Source organism: Mytilus galloprovincialis, chromosome 2, assembly GCF_965363235.1.
Source record: "Mytilus galloprovincialis chromosome 2, xbMytGall1.hap1.1, whole genome shotgun sequence".
In the NCBI taxonomy this organism is placed as follows: domain Eukaryota; kingdom Metazoa; phylum Mollusca; class Bivalvia; order Mytilida; family Mytilidae; genus Mytilus; species Mytilus galloprovincialis.
In genome coordinates, this window is record NC_134839.1 from 111,474,504 (window position 1) to 111,497,292 (window position 22,789).

Here is a 22,789-nt window from a genome sequence, read left to right on the forward strand (position 1 = left end):
TAGATCTCCACCATTTCGCCATTATAGCCTTTATAGGAATATTCGTTTGTCTCCTCTAAAACATCGAGTTTTTCCGGAATCTAACTATTATTTCTCTAAAGGCTATGATTGCAAAATAGTAGAGATCTATTGAGAGAGAAAAACTTGAGTTTACTACGTTAAACGTTCAAAACCACAAACAGTAGGATTAATCTTTCTAATTATTTGTCTTGATTTACCTCTCTACATGGTATGAAACATATTGACAAATTATAATTCAACCCATGAGAATATATATATATATATATTTCATAATTAAACTACAGGATTTTCACTATGTAACTATGTAACCTATGTAAACAGTATACGCTACATCTGATGGTAGATTGTTTAATCAATCAATATTTAAAAATCACGCGTTTGCGTTACTTAAACATGATTAATGGATTTTTTTGGGGAAAAAAAGTTCTCGCTTAATGCAATCATTTGGGCATTGAATCAATGTATGGCTGAATTATCTTGGGGGTTTATCTAGCTTGGTCAAAACCAATGTAAATAATTTAAAACAAATATAGGAAACATACCGTTTGATAATGTTTTTGATGTAATATTGAAATATCAAGCGTCAACAGTTGTTCTACGGTGTAAACTTCGGGTACATTAGCTTAAGTGATCTTGAAGATTAAGTGATCTTGAAGAAGAAAAAAAAATACATTTCAAAGTCTTTCAATTCAGATATCCCTTTCGCATTTCTTCCGTGATAAAATCTTCACTTTGCTTGATTCTATTTTTACCAGACGTTTCTGCTCTTGAATAATGACTCAAAAAAATCAGCCAGAAAGCATTCTTTTAACCAGTTGAAACTTAAAGTAAATTGGAATTGGAAAACATGGTTGTAAAGCTATGAGGTTATTTGAATGTAATGACCAGATACTTTAAAGAAAGTTAGTTTTAACACAATGCCAAATTGGAATAGATTACCTTAGACGTATTTGGCAAAACGTTTTGGAATTCTGGGTCCTTAATGCTCTTCAACTTTGTAATGGTACCTTTGATAACTACTTATTGGAATTTTTGGTTCTCAATTTACTTCAACTTCGTACTTTAATTTCATTTTTTTATTCGAGCGTCACTGATGAGTCTTTTGTAGACGAAATGCGAGTCTGGCGCATATATAAAATTTCAATCCTAGTTTCTATGAGGGTCGTAATGGGGGCATTTACATGACTTATAACGGTAAAATTCATGCCAAATGACATAAGCGGAAATGTTTGATGCATTACGATAAAATTGTGCAGTCTTTTAGGCGATAAAAAAATTGACTGATTTTGACGAATCCCGCTAATTCTTTTCCAAAAATAGGTAACGATAAATATAAAGAGTCCTCTGACGAATCACGAGGATATTTTGAAAATTACAGTAAAATTTTAACCAATTAGTCCAATCAATCTAGCATAAATTTGACCCTAACCTTAAAGTAATTGCAAAAGAAAATTTTGAAGTTTTATCTTTAGCATTATACCATAAATATACACAGAAAAAAAGTCCCATAAAATTTTACCTAAGGAAGACTCAAAAATCAAGATTAAAAATTCCTATGGAGATTTGCATTGAAAAATGGAGATAACTCTGCAAATAAGTCAAAAATATCAATAAAAATTGATACAAAATTATAACTTTACCGCTTCTGTTCAACAGAATGTATTGATTCTTGATATTTTAGCCGTCTTGAGAGTATAACAAACAACTTTAAAGGTGTTTTTATAACTTTTATCAAGCTACAATCTAGATTTCGTAATTCATTAGTTGACCATTTATTGATTTTTTCAACATGTCAAGGTAAAGAATTTCAAATTTAATAGAAATTAATTTCACATAATTTTTTTATATCCTTCTTTTTGTGGTTTAAAGTTTCTTTAAACAAGGTAGATGCTGAACAAATATAATACAGATATAAACAATACCAAATTTTCACATTATTTTTTTTCAAAATGGTCACAAAGCCACAAATTTGCAATTTCTATAATTAAAAATGCACAAAAGAACAAACAAAAAAACATAACACTTCGGGTTTGTTCATTTAGTGAGCAGAAGATTATTTAATATAGTCAAATATGAACGTATAACCCTATCAAAGTATCATACTTTACATAAAGAAAGTGAACCAAAAACTGACAAAAAAAGACTCAATTTTTTTTCCAATAAAAATGCTGATTTGGAGATTTCCTCCAGTTTGATTTTATGGGACTTTTTTCTGTGTGTATTTAGGGCTTGATGCTATAGATTAGAACTGAATCATTTTCTGTTGCATTTACTTGCATTTAGTTTGAGGTTAAAACTTAGTTTGACTGGACAAAGATAACATGATTGAAATTGTGTATATATGCCAGACGCGCGTTTCGTCTACAAAGATTCAGCAGTGACGTTCGAATAAAAAATGTTTAAAAAGCCAATTAAAGTACGACTTTGAAGAGCATTGAGGACCAAAATTTCCTAAAAGTTTTGCCAAATACAGCTAAGGTAATCTATTCCTGAGGTAGAAAAGCCTTAGTATTTTAAAAAATCAAAATTTGTTATCAATTCATTTATAATTATGAACATATCAATGATAACTCATGTCAAGACAGAAGTGCTGACTACTGGGCTGGTGATACCCTCAGGGAAATAAATCTCCACCAGCAGTGGCATCGACCTAGTGGTTGTAAATAAACTCATCATAGATACAAGGATTGAAATTTCGAATATACGCCAGACGCGCGTTTCGTCTACAAAGACTCATCAGTGATGCTCAAATCAAAAATGTTAAAAAGGCAAAATAAAGTACGAAGTTGTAGAGCATTGAGGACCAAAATTTCCTCAAAGTTTTGCCAAATACAGCTAAGGTAATCTATTCCTGAAGTAGAAAAACCTTAGTATTTCAAAAATTCAAAATTTTGTTAACAGTTAATTTATTATTATCAACATATCAATGATAACTCATATCAACACAGAAGTGCTGACTACTGGGGTGGTGATACCCTCGGAGAAATAAATCTCCACCAGCAGTGGCATCGACCCAGTGGTTGTTAATGAACTCATCATAGATACCAGGATTGAAATTTCTTATATACGCCAGACGCGCGTTTCGTCTACAAAGACTCACCAGTGACGGTCGAATTAAAAAAGGTTAAAAAGGTATAATAAAGTACGAAGTTGAAGAGCATTGAAGACCAAGTTTTCTCAAAGTATTGCCAAATACAGCTAAGGTTATATATTCCTGAGGTAGAAAACCCTTAGTATTTCAAAAATTCAAAATTGTGGTAACAGTTAATTTATAATTGTGAACATATCAATGATAATTCATGTCAACACAGAAGTGCTGACTACTAGGCTGGTGATACCCTTAGGGAAATAAATCTCCACCAGCAGTGGTATCGACCCAGTGGTTGAAAATAAACTCGTCATAGATACCAGGATTGAAATTTCTTATATACGCCAGACGAGCGTTTCGTCTACAATGACTCATCAGTGAAGCTCGAATCAAAAAACGTTAAAAAGGCCAAATAAAGTACGAAGTTGAAGAGCATTGAGGACCAAAATTTCCTCAAAGTTTTGTCAAATACAGCTAAGGTAATCTATTCCTGAGGTAGAAAAGCCTTTGTATTTCAAAAATTCAATATTTTGTTAACAGTTAATTTATTATTATAAACATATCAATGGTATTTCATGTCAACGTTTGACGTTAACAGCAGCCAAAAAAAATAGTGTGACGCCTGACGGCAAAGAATAAAGGCAACAGTAGTATACTAGTATACCGCTGTTCGTAAGTCATAAATCGATAGAGAGAAAACAAATCCGGCTTTTAAACTTAAACCGAGGGAAACACATCAACTATAAGAGAAAAGGGCATTACTACCCTCGTCTATGATGGGTTTATTTACTAAATAAATAACAAAACAATTATATGTGTTATGAAGCTTTTTTAATACTGATAGAACATCTGCTTCTCCAATCCGAACATAAGTTAAGGTCAAACGATCTTGAAGCGTATACAATGTGCCCTAAACGTGTCTCAAACGTATGTGTAGCGTTTTAAACGCGCTTGTAGCGTATATATTACGTGCGTGTAGCATACAGGTATACGCTTGACAAACGCTTGAGCTAGAGGAAATATTTTATGCTGCATAAAAATTTCCTGGAGTTATAGCGTTCACCAAGCGTATATCTTTGTATTTCGACGTACTTCAAACTTATGCTTTTAACGATTGTTTATCGTTCCTCTGGCGTGCAACTAACGTATACCGACTTTGTCAATGTTCTCTGTACGTCTGGTGCACGGCGGTATATACGCCAATGTGTGACACGGGCATTAGCATTATAAGTTTGGACAACTACTTTATTCAAACAATGTAATCATATAAAAACAAACTTGGTAAGTGTATTAACAGAACGTCAAAGAGAAGATCGTTCGTCGTGAACTCGGCAGGGCCATAGACATAATTATATGTCTCAGGATTGGCTCTGTAACTGAGTTAAGTGTATTTCTCATAACGCATATACCAAGTCATCAGTGTAATCAAATACATCTCTTAATGCCTGTTCTGAATATTCTACATAAAAGTTGCTCTCGAACTGGTTAAGAAAACAAAAACGATGTATAAACTTCTGTGTATAATGCAGACGTCCTTATTATAGGTTATATATGAGCGATTACCCCAGTGAATCCTGCAGACGTCCATATAATAGGTTATATATGAGCGATTACCCCCAGTGAATCCTGCAGACGTCCATATAATAGGTTATATGAGCGATTACCCCCTCTGTATTCTGCAGATGTCCTATTTTGAGCGATTACACTCTGTGTATACTGTAGACGACCCTGGCTTGAGAGAAAAAAAAATATTCTATTATTTCCTTAACTTGTTGACATTATTTGTAATTGCTTCGGTTTTTGAATATGTGATGAATACATAGACACTTGTTTTCTAGTCGGCATATTATAGACTGATAATTGAAACATGAAAGTCTGTATTGCAATTCCAAAAATACCTCAATTAAACACAGAAATCAGAAGGAATTCATTATACATGTTATAGAAATTTCTATTTTGGAACAAATAAAATACATAAAGAAGAAAATGGGAGAAAATATACACGAGAATAAGTGAAGAACAATCATAACTGGGAAAGTTAAACGAAGAGAGACAACTTTTGCAAATTAGTTTTAACTAATAAAGTTAATTTAGTATTGCAGAACTTGAATTTCCTATCGTGACAACCTCACATGCTTCCAACAAAAATATTAGACGGAAATATAAACATCGTTAGAGTGAAAAAAAAATAGTTTTCACCTGAAGTGTGGCAGGCATTGAAAGTTTCGATATCTTTACAAAGGCCGGATAGTGCATAATTGAATTGTACAGTATACATTATAATGCCGCATCTCATGGGCTGGTTTGTGATGGCTACTTGAAGTGTTTTAACCAAATCAAAGAGCTGAAGAGCTCTGAGGGAAAAGACGGCCATTGTTTCAATTTTTAGGGGGGCTATGTCTTTTGATAGTCTACATACAAAGAATGAGCAAAAAAACAGCTAGAACATATAGAAAGGCTGACAATAATGAAACTAATTGTTGTTTATTGTTATTTCATTTCCTTAGTCAAGAATTCATCATAGAGACAATTTGGACCAATGAGATCTGCACCTTCTAAATCAAAACATTTGATTAAAGTTGGGAGTTAATTAAATTGAATTTAACAACTACTACAATATATTTTAGAATTTTAATTATGTACAACTGAACGGCAGGCTAAGACCATTCTCAATTTTTTGTGACAGTATTCTCAAGAAAGTGAAGACTGAAAAATCTATTCAGTTTTAATTTTCCATTGATAATGTTCCCAGTTACAACTCTCATCACAGGGATACATGTACTTATAAAATCAAATATGATTGATATAAGCTGTGTGAAGTTTGTTTCCAAATCCCACATTTTGATATATCTGTAAAAATTCACGAATAAATAGCTTTAAACTACAAAAAGCAATATTTAAAAAAAAAAAAAAAAAAAAGATCACTAAAATAATTATGTTGGTACGCAAAATTATTTTTTAATTAATGACTACTTATCATATATATACTTAATGTGACATTTTTAGTGTTCAGATACATTAACTTTCATTTTAGTGGGTAATTACTCATCAATTGAGGTGCTCCTTAATTGGAGAAAGATTCTAAAAACATAACTTTACAGAAAGAATGAAAACTACAGTTGCTCTCTCTAATCTCAATAGGTATAAACTACAAAAAGCAACATTTTATTTTTTTTATTTTTTTTTAAACCATTTCAATAATTATGTTGGTACACAAAACTTTTTTTTTATATAGAAGACTACTTATCATATACTAAATGTCACATTTTTGGTGTTCAGAAACATTTACTTTGATTTTAGTGTATAATTACTCATCAATTGAGGTGCTCCTGAATTGGAGGAAGATTCTAAAAACAGAACTTTACAGAAACAATGAAAACTGCCGTTTATCTCCCCAATCTCATGTATATCCATTGGCATTGTTTACCGCGAAAGTTGACCTACAAATTATCTGATTATAGCCTCAGATTAAAGCATTGCATGTTGGTGTGTGAATCATCTACACTACAGAAAACATCATTAGGTTTACATTTAACAAATACGGATTTTGAATTAGTATACAAATACTGTGAACGATTTTTAAAATGAATAAAGGATATCCCTGTGTAGTGTGGCATTCCAACAATGACGTCACTAGGTTAGATATATTTAGAATATTTCGTAATACTGATTTTTCCGGGCTGTAAAAGAAACCTATATAGTGTAAGGGAAAGCTCAATATACGATAATTTCACGAGAAACAGAAGGGAAAAGTGGAAAAAATATATTTAAAGTCAATCTGTTCTCCTTGTCATCAATTTCAGTATGACATTTTGAGGGGGTTTCCAAACTATCAAAACAAAATGATTGACGTGAGGGAATGATACTCTGGCCAACCCCATTAGGGAATTGACGGCTTGAAGCCGTCTTTCCCCAAAAATGTGTCGGACTAAAGCATGCTCTAAAAACAACTTACTAGATTTGAAGAACCTGTCAATGTAAATCAAAATTACGAAAATTGTATTAAATATTGTAAATATCAAATAAAAGTTTATTTCTAGTTTTATTGTAATATATATTACTAGCCCCATCGTACATTGCAGACTTCAAGTTTTATTATAATATATATTACTAGCCCCATCGTACATTGCAGACTTCAAGTTTTATTATAATATATATTACTAGCCCCATCGTACATTGCAGACTTCCGTGTAACAATAAAGCAATGTCACCGTAAACGGAAATAATATTGTTACATTCTTAATTAATCTGATCCTTACCCAACCCTGCATTCCGGCCATTAGTCTCCAATGTAACAATAATATGTTTATTATTGTTGTTACATTTCCATGTAACCGTAGCCAGTGCATTTTACATATATGAGCAACACGTTAGGCGTCACAGATGGAACAGGATCTGTACACCTCTTGAATACCGGAGATAACACCTGGTTTAGTGGGACCTCATATTGATCAATGCTACGTTTCCTGTTATTTTCGTGTTGTTTTTTTTAGGGGGGGAGGGGGGGGGGCTCTTCTGAGTTTTAATATGCCCTCGGTATTACATCTCTTATCTATATTTGAACCTTTAGTCTACATCTGTATCTGTATCTGTATTTCCCACTTGTGTAATTAGGATGGGTACGTCACAGATTCCTTTCGGCTATTATGTGACGGGTTGGTCTGCGCACAATTAGCCGCGCTTGCTGAGGAGTGCTGATTTAAACTCCTCGGTAGTAGTGGCGCACACTACTGAGTCTTCCAGATGGTTCCAGTTTATTGCAGTGCGCACAAAAATAGAGTTCTTGTATTGTTCTGTCTTACTGGTTGGAACTATGACCGCACGTTTGTTGTTGCGGACTTGGTGGTCTATAATGTTTTTTGTTACAAAGTTATTATATGTTGTTGCTTTGATTTGTCTCTTTGGTCTATGAAATTGGATTAAATCGTCGGGAGGAAGCGCTGGTATCTTCCCCTCAACCACTTTGAAAAAGAAAATCAGTCGTTGTTGTTGGCGTCTTGATTGTAATGACGGGAGTTGAAGTTCTTTTAGCATTTTTGTCATACATCCTTCCTCTCTTGATTTGTAGTCTTTGGTAATGAATCTAGCACCTCTCTTTTGTATGGATTCTAGTTTGCCAATGTCTTTTTGGGTATATGGGTCCCAAATAATTGATCCATACTCCATTATTGATCGTATGAGAGCTATATATGCTGTTTTACGGCATTCCATAGGACAGTGTTGTAGGTTCCTTCTAAGGAAGCCTAGGGTAGAACTGGCTTTGTTACACGTATTTGTTATTTGTTCTTTCCATTTAAGATCTTCTTGTATTTGGAGTCCTAGGTATGGGTTGGATGACACTTGTTCAAGCGTGTGGTTGTTAAGGTTGTAAAAACGCTGACTTTTACTTTTCAGGCTAAGCATATAACATTTTTTGGCGTTGAAGCGCATACCCCAGTCGTTGGCCCATTTTTCTAGTGATTTGAGATCCTCTTGTAGTTTGTTATGGTCATTTTGGTTTTTGATTTCCCGGTAGAGCAAACAGTCGTCTGCAAATAGTCGTACTGATGAGTTTACTGCATCTGGGAGATCATTTATATGACACAGGAAGAGGATGGGTCCTAGTACCGTTCCTTGGGGGACTCCGGATTCAACTGAAGCATTTCTTGAGTTTTCTCCATCAAGTTGTACTCGCATTTTTCTTTCGGTTAGGAATGAAGTTAGCCATTTGTGGATATTTCCTCTAATTCCATATTGGTCTATTTTGTGCAAGAGTCTATCATGAGGTACTGTGTCGAACGCTTTTGAAAAATCCAGAATCGCAATATCTACTTGGTTTCCTTTATCGTAGGATTGTAGCATATCATGGATTGTAATGGCAAGTTGGGTCTCACAGGAATATCCAGATCTAAAGCCGTGGTTTAGTGATGTTAATACATTATGCTTTTCCAGATGTTTAAGTATATGACGGCATATGATGTGCTCAAGAAGTTTACATGGTACTGATGTCAATGAGACTGGCCTGTAGTTTTCGGCCGCGTGTCGGTCTCCTTTCTTAAATATGCTAGAGATGTTTGCATTTCTCCAATCCTCTGGTAGTGTACCACTGTCTAGTGAGAGCTGGAATATGAGTGTTATTATTGGTGCCAGATGTTCGGCGCATTGTTTTAGTACTCTGTTTGGTATGTTGTCAGGACCAGATGCTTTGGATGGGTTTACTCTCTGTAGCAGCTTTTTTACTCCTTCTGATCTGATGGTAATTTGATGTATGGAGTCTTTTACCCTGATGTTTGTTTTGGGTAGTGTTTTAGTTGTTCCTTTTGTGAAGACAGACGCAAATTGCTCCTTACTGTCGTTTATGAGCTGTCCATGTTTCTTTAGTGGTGCAACCCCTATATTGTCCTGTTTCCTTGACTTAACATACTTCCAGAAAGGTTTTGTGTTGTTCTTAATCATTCCTTCAATTATAGCGTTGTTAATATAATTGTTTTCTGCTTTCCTAATTTCTCTTTTGCATGTTTTTTGGAAATGGCGGTAGTTTGTCCATGATTTTGTTCTTTTGGCCTGGTTATACAAGTTTTGTTTTTTCTTCAGCATCTTTTTGATCTTTTGTGTTATCCATGGTAGTCTGTTGTTGGACTTGACTATTTTTGATGGTATGTTTTTATCAAGGCTGGCAAATAGGTGTTTCTTGAACATCAGCCATGCTTCGTTGACATTTTGGTTGTTTTGGATACTGTTACTTATCTGTGATAATAGTGAATCTAGATCTTTGTTCACTTCATCCCAGTTGGCTCTTGCCCAGGTGTAGACTTTCCGAGGATTAGATTTGTAGTAGAAAGGTTTGATGTCTGTATCAGTTATGATGATTGCATGGTCAGAAATACCTGGTATGTTTGTTGATGTTTTCATAAGTGACGGGTTTGTTGTGAATACAAGGTCCAGTAGGTTGTTTTCCCTTGTTGGTTCTTCGTGGAATTGTGTAAGGCCAAATTGAGTTGTGATGTTTACGAGCTGTTTTTGAAGTTCTGGATCTTGAGCATCTTTCCTAATGGTGAGGTTGTCCCACATTATGTCTGGGCAGTTGAAATCGCCTGCAAGTATGATGTTACTGCTTTTGTTCTCCTCTGTGATTTTTTCCAGAGATTTTTCTAGTTCTTCTAGTTGGGCTTTGTTTCTATGTGGCATGTAGAATGAGCCGATGATTAGGTCTTGGGCTGTTTTTAGTTTGAGCTTTAAATTTCAATTTCACATTTTGTTATGTATTGTGGTTGTTCAGTACTAATCATGCTGTTGTGGACTAAGATGAATACTCCTCCTCCTAAGGTACCCCTGTCATTCCTGAATGATGTATAATTTTCAGGGAATACTTCAGCTGATTTTATAGCATCTTTGGTTGGATTCTTTCCGGGTTTTACCCCTTTTAGCCAAGATTCTGTGCCAATAATAATATCTGGCTTTGTGTATTGTATTGTTGTTTTGAATTCTGAGGTTTTATCTTTGATGCTTCTGCAGTTTACCGTCATGATTCTGAGGTTTCTTTTATTGATGATGTTAAAGGGTGGTGGTGTTGTGTCCTTTACGCTGTTTCTTGTACTGTTTGTAACTGACCGATTTTTGGTTAATGATTTGTCTTTTGGACTACTTGTTACAAGTGGACTAAATGATGAAGAAAAGGAGTCCATAAAGCTGAGATCTGTTGTTAGAGGTTCGTAATAGCTTATGTTTTCAATCTCGTATGCATGGTAAGTGAATGAGGATACATTTAGGCTGTCACATTTGCAGCACATCCATTGCACGTTTGACCTTTGTAGAAGTTCGTAATCTGTCGTGCACAGTTCGATGCATGAGCGGTGGTGCCATATGCTGCAACAATCGCAACATACTCCCTCTGTTGACCATGTAACGGGTCTTTCACACAAACCACATGGGAAGACGTTTGCTGTTTTTGGACCTGGATTTGATTCAATGTCACCTGATAGTAGTATGATGAGCAGTGCTGTTGATAAATTTTGCCTTGCATGTATTGGTAATGATATTGGCCTTCTTCCGCTATGATGTAATTTCGGGTTTAGCAAGTTGACTAGATTTTGTTTTGTTGACCCTGTATGTGTATTTATGATATGCAGAGCTAATGAGCTGGCTAGGAAAAGTAACAGTGTATACTTCATGTTGTAACTAATATAGCAAGGGAGATCCTTACTGATTGTTGTTGTTGTGAGGTTTTAGTATGTACAATGTAGCAAGGGAAATCCTTACTGATTGTTTCTGTTGTGTTGGTCCAATGTAGCAAGGGAGATCCTTACTGATCGGTTAAGTTGCATGTAAAATGTAGCAAGGGAAATCCTTACTGATTTTGTCTTGAAGTGGCGGTCCAATGTAGCAAGGGATATCCTTACTGATTGGATTGTTTATAGTTTATGTTTAATAGATATAGCAAGGGTAATCCTTACTGATCTTGTTTCCAACAGTTGATTAATGCATGTTTTGTTATTTTCATTAGCCAGACTTTAGCTAGAAGTGGTCCTGGGTGTATCCCGTCAGCGTATAGCCAGAAGCTGAATGTTTTTCTTGTAGTTGATGTCCTAGTTCTTTTATTTTTGATTGTTTTTGAGTTATGGATGATGTCGGTTGTGAATAACGGCGAGTATGTTAATTCATCCTTGTTGAGGGTTCTGATCTTCTCATTCAACTTGTATATTTGTGCCTCTAGTTTTTTGTCTTGTTCCTTGAATATATTCCTACACGCATGCATCTTACTATCATTAAACAATATGAAAATAGAATTTGTCCACAGACATACGAGTTACGCTTGCCATCAGTACCAAATACTAGTTCCAAGTCACTTTAAATATATATACATCTTTAGAATATTTTGTTCATGTAATTTTTAATCGATACAGTGTATTATTTGAGATCTGCCTAATGAGGCCAAAATTCAAACAACAGAATACAATAAACTGATAATTTAAAGTGGATACAAATTAAACAGAATAACACTCGACTCTGAAGCAAGGGGGTGTCAAAATGTCAAATCGAACTTCAGAGATGTCAAAAGATTAAGGATCCTCTTTTTGTTAACATTTTTGATGTACGAAATGTATCAAGATTTGTCGATTTTTTGGTGTTTTAATGCTACTTTCAACACTATTGGCTATTTTGTGGTAGCTACTTTTTTAATGAAGGTAGCCTGATTGCCCAGAAAAAACAACAGCAAGACAACTGACTATTCTAGTCAATTAAGATTAGAGTCGAACGTACCTGCCACTTGTTACACTTAGACTCACAACCTCTTTTTTTTTTAACAAGACTCACAACCTCACTGTTGACAGGCTATTGCTACACCAGTTGAACTACTACAGTCAGGGGGTACTACTTGTGCAAGTAATTTTTATTAACTTGAAAAGTAATATTAATATACTTATATAAGAAGAATTCTTATACTTAAAAAAAAAATTGGCTTAGTTATGTCCAATTTGACATTCAGATTTTTTACTTAAAAAGTCATCCTATCTTCTTTTCTTGAATTCTTAGGATTTCTTTGCTCTAATAGATTTACTCGTCTGCCCTTTGCAGATGTCTTTACTTATCATTTAAGTCTAATTTTTGTGGGATGGTAAAAATAAATCACTTATACAAGTAAATTTTTGAGAAAAGTAAGGGGAGATTATTCAAACGTTATTATTAACTTGTATAAGTATATTTTGTTTACTTTCTTCAAGTAAATAAAGATTACTTGTACAAGTGGTACCCCTGACTATACTAAGACCAATAAAACTAATTAACATGGAGACAATGACCATTTACCACACAATAATCATCAAGCACTGTATATTTTATTTCTAGAATAACACTAATAGACAACACATGATTAAACCATGCTGCATCTATACACTAATCTTATTCTATTTTATAATCATTAATAAACAATAACGTATACAACATAAAGGAAATAGAGCATTGCCACGACGCCACAAATTACATTGAAAAAATAACAATTTATTTTTTTTATGCTGAATGTGATGCTATCCAAAATTTCCGGGGAGAACACTGTTATGGTTTATATATGTAAAGGTAATCAGAAAAAAAACATGTAAGAATGCAAAAACTTCAAATAGGGCTGAAATTTGTCATTGCAAAAGGCAACCTTTGAACTCCCGAAAAAGTTGTTGCAATGTACTTGAAGTTTGAACATGCAGACAGCATAACTCTATTTAATAAGCATCAAATTTTGACCAAATATGGCTGTGTATTCATACATCCCAAACAACCAAATGAAAGCCTCTTTTTAGAATGGGTTCAACTACTATAGTGAATGTTATAAGAGGCTGGTAAAGGTTTAATTTTGTGCAATGTGATCGCCGTTTTTTATTTGACGTTCAACTTGTTTTTACTTTTTTATTTGACAATCAGTCATGCAAGACAGGTGCCTCGTTCAACGTGTTCTGCTTATTTAATTTTACATGCATCGTGATTTTCAAACGCTTATTTTGTATGCTCGGTATTTTTCAAATAAAATTTAAACACTTGGCAGGGATCGTCAAGAAATACTTTTTTAAAAGCTGTAAACCAATTACATCATAAATGTGTATACTAAATCGGGAATATCAAGTAAAACAGAGAACTAATATAAATACAAGAAGACAGTGACTCAGTCACAAAAGGTTCAAATCAAAGTATTTATTTTTCGTGCAACGTTTACGACAGAAATTATTCACGATTAAAGTGAAATTAGGTTTTATTTTACGTTTTTTCATGTAAGCTCACCCCCACCTTTTACCACCCTCTAATAAGTGAAAATATTTCTTTATGCAACCCTATAAAAAACTTAGATCAATTGTGAATTATAATTTTTTTTGTACCTTTACCCTTTAAAAACTGAGCTAAAACCCATTTTAAATCAAACAAAAGTTGTGAATGTAAATTAAAATTCTATTTGTTTCCAATTTTGAAGTTGAAAATACTATAAACAGATAAATCATAATAACAGCCATTGAAAATAAGATTCATGTAAAACTCAATTCAAGTACATGTAGGACACAACATAATAACAAAACAAGACAGACAACACAAAGATCAGAGACGAGTACGACGAGTACTTGACATTTATTAATATATCAATACAAATAATTCATTCTTTTCAGTTTTTTATATGTTAAAACTTCTTTTGATAAGCATGTACATATTTTTGTTTCAAAAAGGGAACAAATATTTATTGCACTTGTACAAATCTAGATTCAAATTTCTGGTTGTGAAAATATTGTCAGGAAATGTATTTTTTTCTTTTTCTTTCTTTGTCATACTTTTTTTGTAGAATTTCAATATTTTGTTGAGTTGTAGTTTGGAAATTATTCTACAATGGAAAAAAGTATTTCAAATGATAGTTTTATCTCTTCCTGTTGCCACCGACAGTCTGTTAAATAAACACATTCAATTTGTTATAATGCTGCTCCGCCACCGGACCATTCCATTCTATGCTGAGCCTCTACAAATGCTAGCCAATCAGATGAATGTGTTGGTAAAAGTCCCATCACCTGACATTTATAAACAGCCAATACCAGGCAAACAATATTTCCTAAGATATATACAGCTTTCTGAAGATATGAGCTGCTTCCTTCTATTGTACCAAATGTAGCCTGAATACTTATCAAAGCTTGAAAAGGTCGGAAAAACATCATCCCAACCATCATAATAGGAAATATTGAAATAGAATTTCCTGCCATCCACATGATGAAAAAGTTCATAGGAATCTGTTTAATAGGTCCTAGTGCAATATCCCATGATCTTTTATCAATAAGTTTCTGTGTATCAGGACTATCCTCCTTGTCATCATGTCTGGCTACTGTAGCATCTTCATTGTATCCTGCAAAAATCAAGAATTTTAATACCTACATTGTATATCATGTATATTGAATCCTAGAATAAAATAGCTATAGGCTACATGCTTACTTTAAGAGGGTCTCATTGGGGGGTTCTGATCCTGGATCCGGCTTACTGTTTTGTCAGATTCCCATATCCCGTTTACACTATGTAAGTAAACCATTCTAATTTTTTAGTAATTTCCCGTGTCCCGCTACACTTTATTTCCCATTTTCACAGCACAATAATTTGACTTTCACGTGTCACTCAAAAAATCAGCCATCCCGCGTCATGCTTGGACCCCAATGAGACCCACCTTTAATAGTTTGATTAAATTGGATTTGATCAAAAGGGAGGGTATTGCATGCTATTTGTTATTGAAAATTCACAAAGAAATAAGGGCCTGTAAAATTTTAGCGAGTTTGGTGCATTGTACATTTATTTTATCATGTTTATACTCTATTAAAACATTTTTAAAAGAAATCAGATAAACATTTTAATCAAAGAGCAGATTGCTGAGGGTTACGATTGCCATTGTTTTCATTGACACATGAATACATGTAGCTGGATAATATTATTTTCAAAACTAATTCAACTGCATATGTAAAATGTAATATACGTAATGATCTGAATAGTTACAAAAATTGTGAAAAGAGCCAATCCCATATAAAAGTGTATGAACAATATACTTAGGCCTATTGTGTTTTAGTTTTGTACTATCAATTCTAATTTAACTTTCCTCAGCAGTCACTGAGACTCAGAGTGAGAGAAGTATTTCACTTCATATCTCACATGTATCACCTACTTTCCTACGTTAATTCTAGGAGGAACCCCATTCCTAACTCTTTAAATATTTAATTTCCTTTGGGTCAGTGATCAAGACTCCTTTCAGTACACATTACCCGTTAGAAAAGCGATCGTTTTTAATATAATACGACATTTATCGACAGAACGAGTTAATTTTTCTCAACATGTTGTTTTGATTCAGAATTCACAGAAGTTACTTTCGGAAGGGAGACAACTAGAAACAATAATACTGAAGACTCCATTTCGCCTGAAGGGGTGTTGTGGTTACTTTTACGATGTGGACTACATTTATTTTAATTCAAATGATGCATATGATTTAAAATTATGCAACAACAATAACCCTCAATAGCAGACATACATAGAAAGGATACAATGAGTTATAAATTAATCAATTGAGTGGGGAATCCAGAGCAACTATTCAATCTAATACCCCTTGAAGTCAAGAAAAATATATGCATGCGCATAATTACCTAAACATTTGCTAAACAAACCCTGGAGCAAGAACGTATATTAAATGGTAATTCAACGACCTAGATGGTTCTCTATTTCTTTATGGAAGTACATTATCAAATATCAGTTTCATAACAGTGACATATAAGAAAAACTCCACTTCAGTTCTTATGACAGAAAGAGATTTATCGGAATTCAGAGAATTATCACAACTGGGGAATTCCCTCTGACGTGTTTCTAAATTTATAAAAACACTAAATATAAATACTGCTTAATTCTGATTTTCCCTGTTGTTAAAAACACGCATATAAGTCAAGGGAAATATCAAACATGAAGATTATGAAAAGAACATTATAGGAAATTTTTTTTTAAGTTCCAACTATTTGTTTGTTTTTACCTTTTAAACCAAGACAATCAGAGCTCTGACATAAACAAGTCAGAATAAAATGACTTCTATAGGTCAGATATAACGGTTTACGTGAGGGCATTGCCCCTGAGCCAATTGTATAAGTCTACAGATTGCTTGAAAGCAATCGTATCCCAAAACCAGATGCTCCGCAGGGCGCAGCTTTATATGACCGCAGAGGTTGAACCCTGAACGGTTGGGCAAGTATGGACACAACATTCAAGCTGGATTCAGCTCTAAATTTGGACTGTGATTAAATAGTTGACACAGCATAGGTTTCTGACACAGAATGAATGTGGTCTAATGAACTTAATTTTTTTTTTTGCCTTTGAGCAATTCACTTTGCTGTTGAATATTAATCCTCTCAAAAAAATCTCAATTTTTTTTTCACATCCCCCTTTCCCTTATTCCAAAACTGATCTCAATTCAAATTTCTAATGGAGTTTGCAACAATAACTACTCATTTAAATACATCATAAAATATCAAAATGTAAAAAAAGTGCTTGTTATCACTGAATGGTAAAGATTGTTTAATTTATCAGTTGGTAGTAAAAGTGAAAATACATTGTATATTGTGTAAAACAATGATTTAAGTTGATTCAACTACTATTCTGGACAAAAAAGATAACTCCAATTGAAAATTTCTTGCTATTGCACAATATTGTGCAATTAGATATTTCTTGCTATTGCACAATACTGTGCAATTGAAAATACTTGCTATTGCACAATACTGTGCAATTGAAGAATTCTTGCTACTGTGCAATACTGTGCAATTGAAAATTTGTTGCTATTGCTGAATACTGTGCAATTGAAAATTTCTTGCTATTGCACAATACTTAATATAATAATTTTGGATTCTGATTTGGACCAACTTGAAAACTACATGTAGGCCCATAATCAAAATTCTAAGTACATGTTTAGATTCAGCATATCAAAGAAGCCCAAGAATTCAATTTTTGTTAAAATCAAACTTAGTTTAATTTTGGACCCTTTGGACTTTAATGTAGACCAATTTGAAAACGGGACCAAAAATTAAGAATCAACATACACAGTTAGATTTGGTAAAGAACCCCATTATTCAATTTTTGATGAAATCAAACAAAGTTTAATTTTGGACCCTGATTTGGACCAACTTGAAAACTGGGCCAATAATAAAAAATCTAAGTACATTTTTAGATTCAGCATATCAAAGAACCCCGAGGATTCAATTTTTGTTAAAATCAAACTAAGTTTAATTTTGGACCCTTTGGACCTTAATGTAGACCAATTTGAAAACCTACATACACATACACAGTTAGATTCGGCATATCAAAGAACCCCAATTATTAAATTTTTGATGAAATCAAACAAAGTTTAATTTTGGACCCTTTGGGGCCCCTTATTCCTAAACTGTTGGGACCAAAACTCCCAAAATCAATCCCAACCTTCCTGTTATGGTCATAAACCTTGTGTTTAAATTTCATAGATTTCTATTTACTTATATTAAAGTTATGGTGCGAAAACCAAGAAAAATGCTTATTTGGGCCCCTTTTTGGCCCCTAATTCCTTAACTGTTGGGACCTCAACTCCAAAAATCAATCCCAACTTTCCTGTTATGGTCATAAACCTTGTGTTTAAATTTCATAGATTTCTATTTACTTATATTAAAGTTATGGTGCGAAAACCAAGAAAAATGCTTATTTGGGCCCCTAATTCCTAAACTGTTGGGACCTCAACTCCCAAAATCAATCCCAACCTTCCTTTTGTGGTCATAAACCTTGTGTCAAAAATTCATATATTTCTATTTACTTTAACAAAAGTTATGGTGCAAAAACCAAGAAAATGCTTATTTGGGCCCTTTTTGGCCCTAATTCCTAAACTGTTGGGACCAAAACTCCCAAAATCAATCCCATTACCCAACCTTCCTTTTATGGTCAGAAACCTTGTGTTAAAATTTCAAAGATTTCTATTTACTTATTCTTAAGTTATAATGCGACAACCAAATGTCTTCGGACGACAACGACTACGCCAACGTGATACCAATATACGACCAAAAAATTTTCAATTTTTGCGGACCTATAAAAAGCAGTAGATAATCTTCTGCCTCGGATGGAATAGTAGCATAATTTATCATTACTTAAAGAAATAATTGGAAATATTTTGCACAAACTAACACATAAAAGGTAATAATGTGTGTCTATGATTCTTTTATGGCTAATTTGGGTCTAAAAGTTGAGCACAAATTGCCTCTCAAAATAAAAAAAAAATAACCCCAGCGTTATAACGTCGCTGTAATCAAGGAATTGTATATTGAAAAGGAATGGAAACGCGGCTCGAGAACAATCTGAAACCTTATTCTATCGTTATGTACTTTTTCGCTTTTTTTTAAGTTTCTGGTAACATTTCTGAATTTTCTACGATTTTTCAAAATTTCAGTTTTGAATTTCATTATTCTGTCAAAACATGACTTTCAATCTTGAGGTGTAAAACCATTTCATCTAAATATTAAAAAGTAGAAAGAACAAAGTGAGAAAATGAGATATCATTTTAAGGAAGGAGTAATTTCCTACAGTTTGGTCTAAATTATGAATGCTTAACATGCTTAATGTCATTGGTACAACTTAAAAGATTTTATTTCGAAACATGTTGAAAATTTATAGTAGTGCGTCAAAAAATACACCAACACGCGGTATTCTGGTAATGGTTAAATAACTACTTGGAATATTGTGTGACATTGACATACAATTTAAAAGCTTAATCTTTTATCTATTATCATGATTATATAGCATGTATAGTGCTGGTTTTATGGAAATGGTGATAAAAACGAATTTGCTATGATTTTTCAAAATCACTTGTTTATATTTCACATTGATGCTATTTTGTTCAGTCAAGTTTTGCACTGACGAAGTTGGAAATTACAGGCAAGAAATGTATATAAGACTTCTAATTGGGATTGATTGTGCCGTTTTATATACGATTTTATTTATTTATTTTTGTCAAATACTATTTTTATACTTTATCATTGATTGGTATTGCAGTTTGTCATTGTTAAGCATTACTGCAAATTACCATAAGCTTAAAAGCAAAACAGTTCCTTCCTTTTTTCTCGAAGAGCAGTAGTTTAAGAGTTCGAAAAATATTCCTTTGGTGTTAAAATAAATAATATGTGAATGTGTGAAAGTTTTAACTGTTTCTAGTTAAATTTTGTATGGCACCACGACATACATGACATAGTTTAGCATTCAATTAATTAACAGGTGTGTTAGCCGTTATTTGTTTTTGACACCTTAAATCAGGGACAACCTATAGTTAGTATACACTGTTCCTGCTTTTGTATATATACAATGTACCACAAAAAATAGCTTATCAATGATACATGATAGGTTATACCTGCAAATTGGATATCCCATACCAGTGTTTATTATAACACCTATAATCTAAGTTCTTTTGTCTAGATAAAATACAACATCTGTTCACGTACTTCCCCTTTTATACTTTTCTACACCAGTCATATTCCAAAATGGAAAAGTTTTTTTTTAAGGTTATTTTTTTTAACTATTTGTAATGCCTTTCTTTCAAATACTCGTATAATGTTGAATTTCATCTATAAATTGATCTTAATTTTTGCAAACATTCGAGAAATATAAAGACGAGGAATAAGAATAATAAGGCGTCAAAGCAGAAACATAAGAAGCTTTCTTCACGACTTCATAATTATTTGGACTAGTTCACACGAATCACAGGTATAAACTAGTCCAAATAATTATGACATCTTGAAAGGCTATTATATTTTTTTTGTTGATGCCTTACTTCGAATAATAGCAAATACAAATACAAATATTTATTTATTAGCACAAACTCATCAACAATAAATGGTTAAGGCTCATGGTATATCAATTACATAGTTGGTCAAACATAATAAGTATTGAAAATAATGACTATATTAATATGTAATATTATAAACAATGATTATGAATTAGACATATTGACAATTTTATAGAGTTTGTTCTGCTTTACGCAGGTTCAAACTGTCCGAGATGAAAGAGGAAGTCAATTTTAGGATTGCAGGGGCGGATGCAGGAATTTTCGAAAGGGGGGGTGCTAACCCAGGGCACCCAGGGCAAAGGGGGGGGTGCAAAACATATGTCCCGATACAAATGCATTGATCGGCAAAAATAAAGGGGGGGTGCGCACCCCCGGAACCCCCCCCCCCTGGATCCGCCACTGGATTGTGTATGAATTATTATTTAATAAAAAGATTATATTATTTTCATGTTTTTGAAATTTTGTAGGATCAACGATTATATTTGAAACTTTATGGTAAAATATGTCCCTTTTAGTTGAGTATTTTCCACAATGTAAAAGAAAATGTTTTTCATTTTCAATTTGACCAGAATTACATACAGAGCAGTATCTCCCATTTCTGGGAATATTTAGATGTCTCCCTCTTTCAATCATCAGTATATGAGCGCTTATACGGATCTTACATATTGCAGCTCGGTCACTTCTGTTTTTCAATATATCAACATAGGGTGGTCTTCTGCCCATTATGTAGACACTCTTGAAAAAGTCTAATTTTTTGGATTCAAATATATTTGCATTTTGAACTTGCAAACATTGGTCATTAATTCTTTGTTTAATAGAATTTAAATTACCTTTAACATAATTAAAGTTATTGATGATATAAGACATTCCAAGTTCATTCAAAAGACTCTTGACCTTTATGACCCAAGGGTTTGAATCTACAGCATGTACAGATTTAGTTAATATATCATATGCCAAAGAATTTTCCGAAGAAACTATATGGTTCAGGTAGTTGAATATTTTATCATATGCCAAAGAATTTTCCGAAAAACTATATGGTTCAGGTAGTTGAATATTGAATATAACATTTTATTTTTCAAGGGAATTCTATTAAGTTCGGCTCGACATCCATCATTAGATGCCTTACAGTGAACCCCTAATATGTCTTTGATAAATTTAACATGAAGTTTTTCAAATGGATCAGAGTCTTTAAAATGTGAATCCACCCCCCAAATTTCACTACAATATGTAAGAATGGGAGTAACTAAACAATCAAACAATTTTTCAAGAAGCCTACATGGGTTGTTTCTTTATCTTATAGTTTTCTTTATCTTCGCCATCAAGGAGGGGGAGGACAGGGGGGTACCCTTCTCCCTTCTCCCACCCCTCTTCTCCTTTCTCCTACCCCCGTTCTCCTTTCTCCCATTAGAATAAAACATCTCCTTTTGAGATATTTTTTCTTGAAATATTAGAAAAAATTTTAAAAGGAGAGATATTTTATTTTTTCTCCTTTCTCCAACTTTTTCTCCTTTCTCCCAGCCTTCCTCTCCTTTCTCCTACTCCCTTTCTCCGACCCCTTTCTCCTTTCTCCTACCCCCTTTCTCCCTGTCTCCCTTACCCCTGTCCTCCCCCTCATCAAGACGTCATAATTATTTGGACAAAGGTATAAATAATCATTTGTTTCTTAGTAAATCTCATACGTTTGTAAAGAATAAGGATCAAATGTTTTACCCATTGGTTTCCTTAAATCTGTGTTTAACTGAACCAGTGCTTTTTCTCCTTTGGGTCTACCAATTCCAGTAAAGTCGATTGACCATTTGTGCAACTTTCTGCGTGACATTTTCTATTTTACCTGGTACCCGTTTTGTATTGGAATAGGCAAACTGAATGCCAATTCAACCAGGATCCAGTTATTTTAGTTCCGCAGCATAAATGTATCTATTACCCAGTACTTTTATTTCTAAACTACATACCCTAACGTCCTCCATTATTTGTGTTGAAAAGTTGTACAATGTTATATCAAGGACTTGATTATATATATAGCACCAAAGTCTTTTGACAGATCTTTGACTGTATTTTTCAATAGAAAGTATACAACTTTGTGAAAAACTATTTGGAAGAATATCATAGTTTTAAGAAGCGTGCATCGATCAATCCTTTAATTTCAAAGGGTAAATAAATGAAAGTATATACAACATAATCTCTTTTAAGGCTATGATGTCTTCCTCCATCTTGGATTTTAAATAGCAGATACCAATTGGTCTAGATCTTTATTGTATTATGCAAATTTCGAGAACAGTATTTTATTCATGTGTAAGACTTTTCATGTTCTTATAGAAAATGATGTGTTGTATCATATCACACTTCACTGACACAACTAGGAAGTGCCGGACTTC

General features: G+C 33.5%; 1 protein-coding gene across 1 annotated transcript; it reads right to left on the reverse strand.

Annotated features, from left to right (window-relative positions):
• Positions 1–14,160: 14,160 nt before the first annotated feature.
• LOC143065380 (ER membrane protein complex subunit 4-like) lies at positions 14,161–22,284 on the reverse strand. Its single transcript, XM_076238917.1, has 2 exons — positions 22,125–22,284; positions 14,161–14,951 (listed from the first exon to the last, which is right to left on the reverse strand). Exons 1-2 carry the CDS (start codon positions 22,231–22,233, stop codon positions 14,527–14,529), a joined length of 534 nt encoding a protein of 177 aa, XP_076095032.1. The 5' UTR covers positions 22,234–22,284; the 3' UTR covers positions 14,161–14,526.
• Positions 22,285–22,789: the final 505 nt, after the last annotated feature.

Coding starts and splice junctions, on each gene's coding strand:
- LOC143065380 (XM_076238917.1), bottom strand. CDS start 22,233: ATGTCACGCAGAAAGTTGCACAAATGGTCAATCGACTTTACTGGAATT. Junction 14,952..22,124: donor AGATTTAAGGAAACCAATGG/GTAAAACATTTG, acceptor TGATTTTTGCAG/GATACAATGAAGATGCTACA.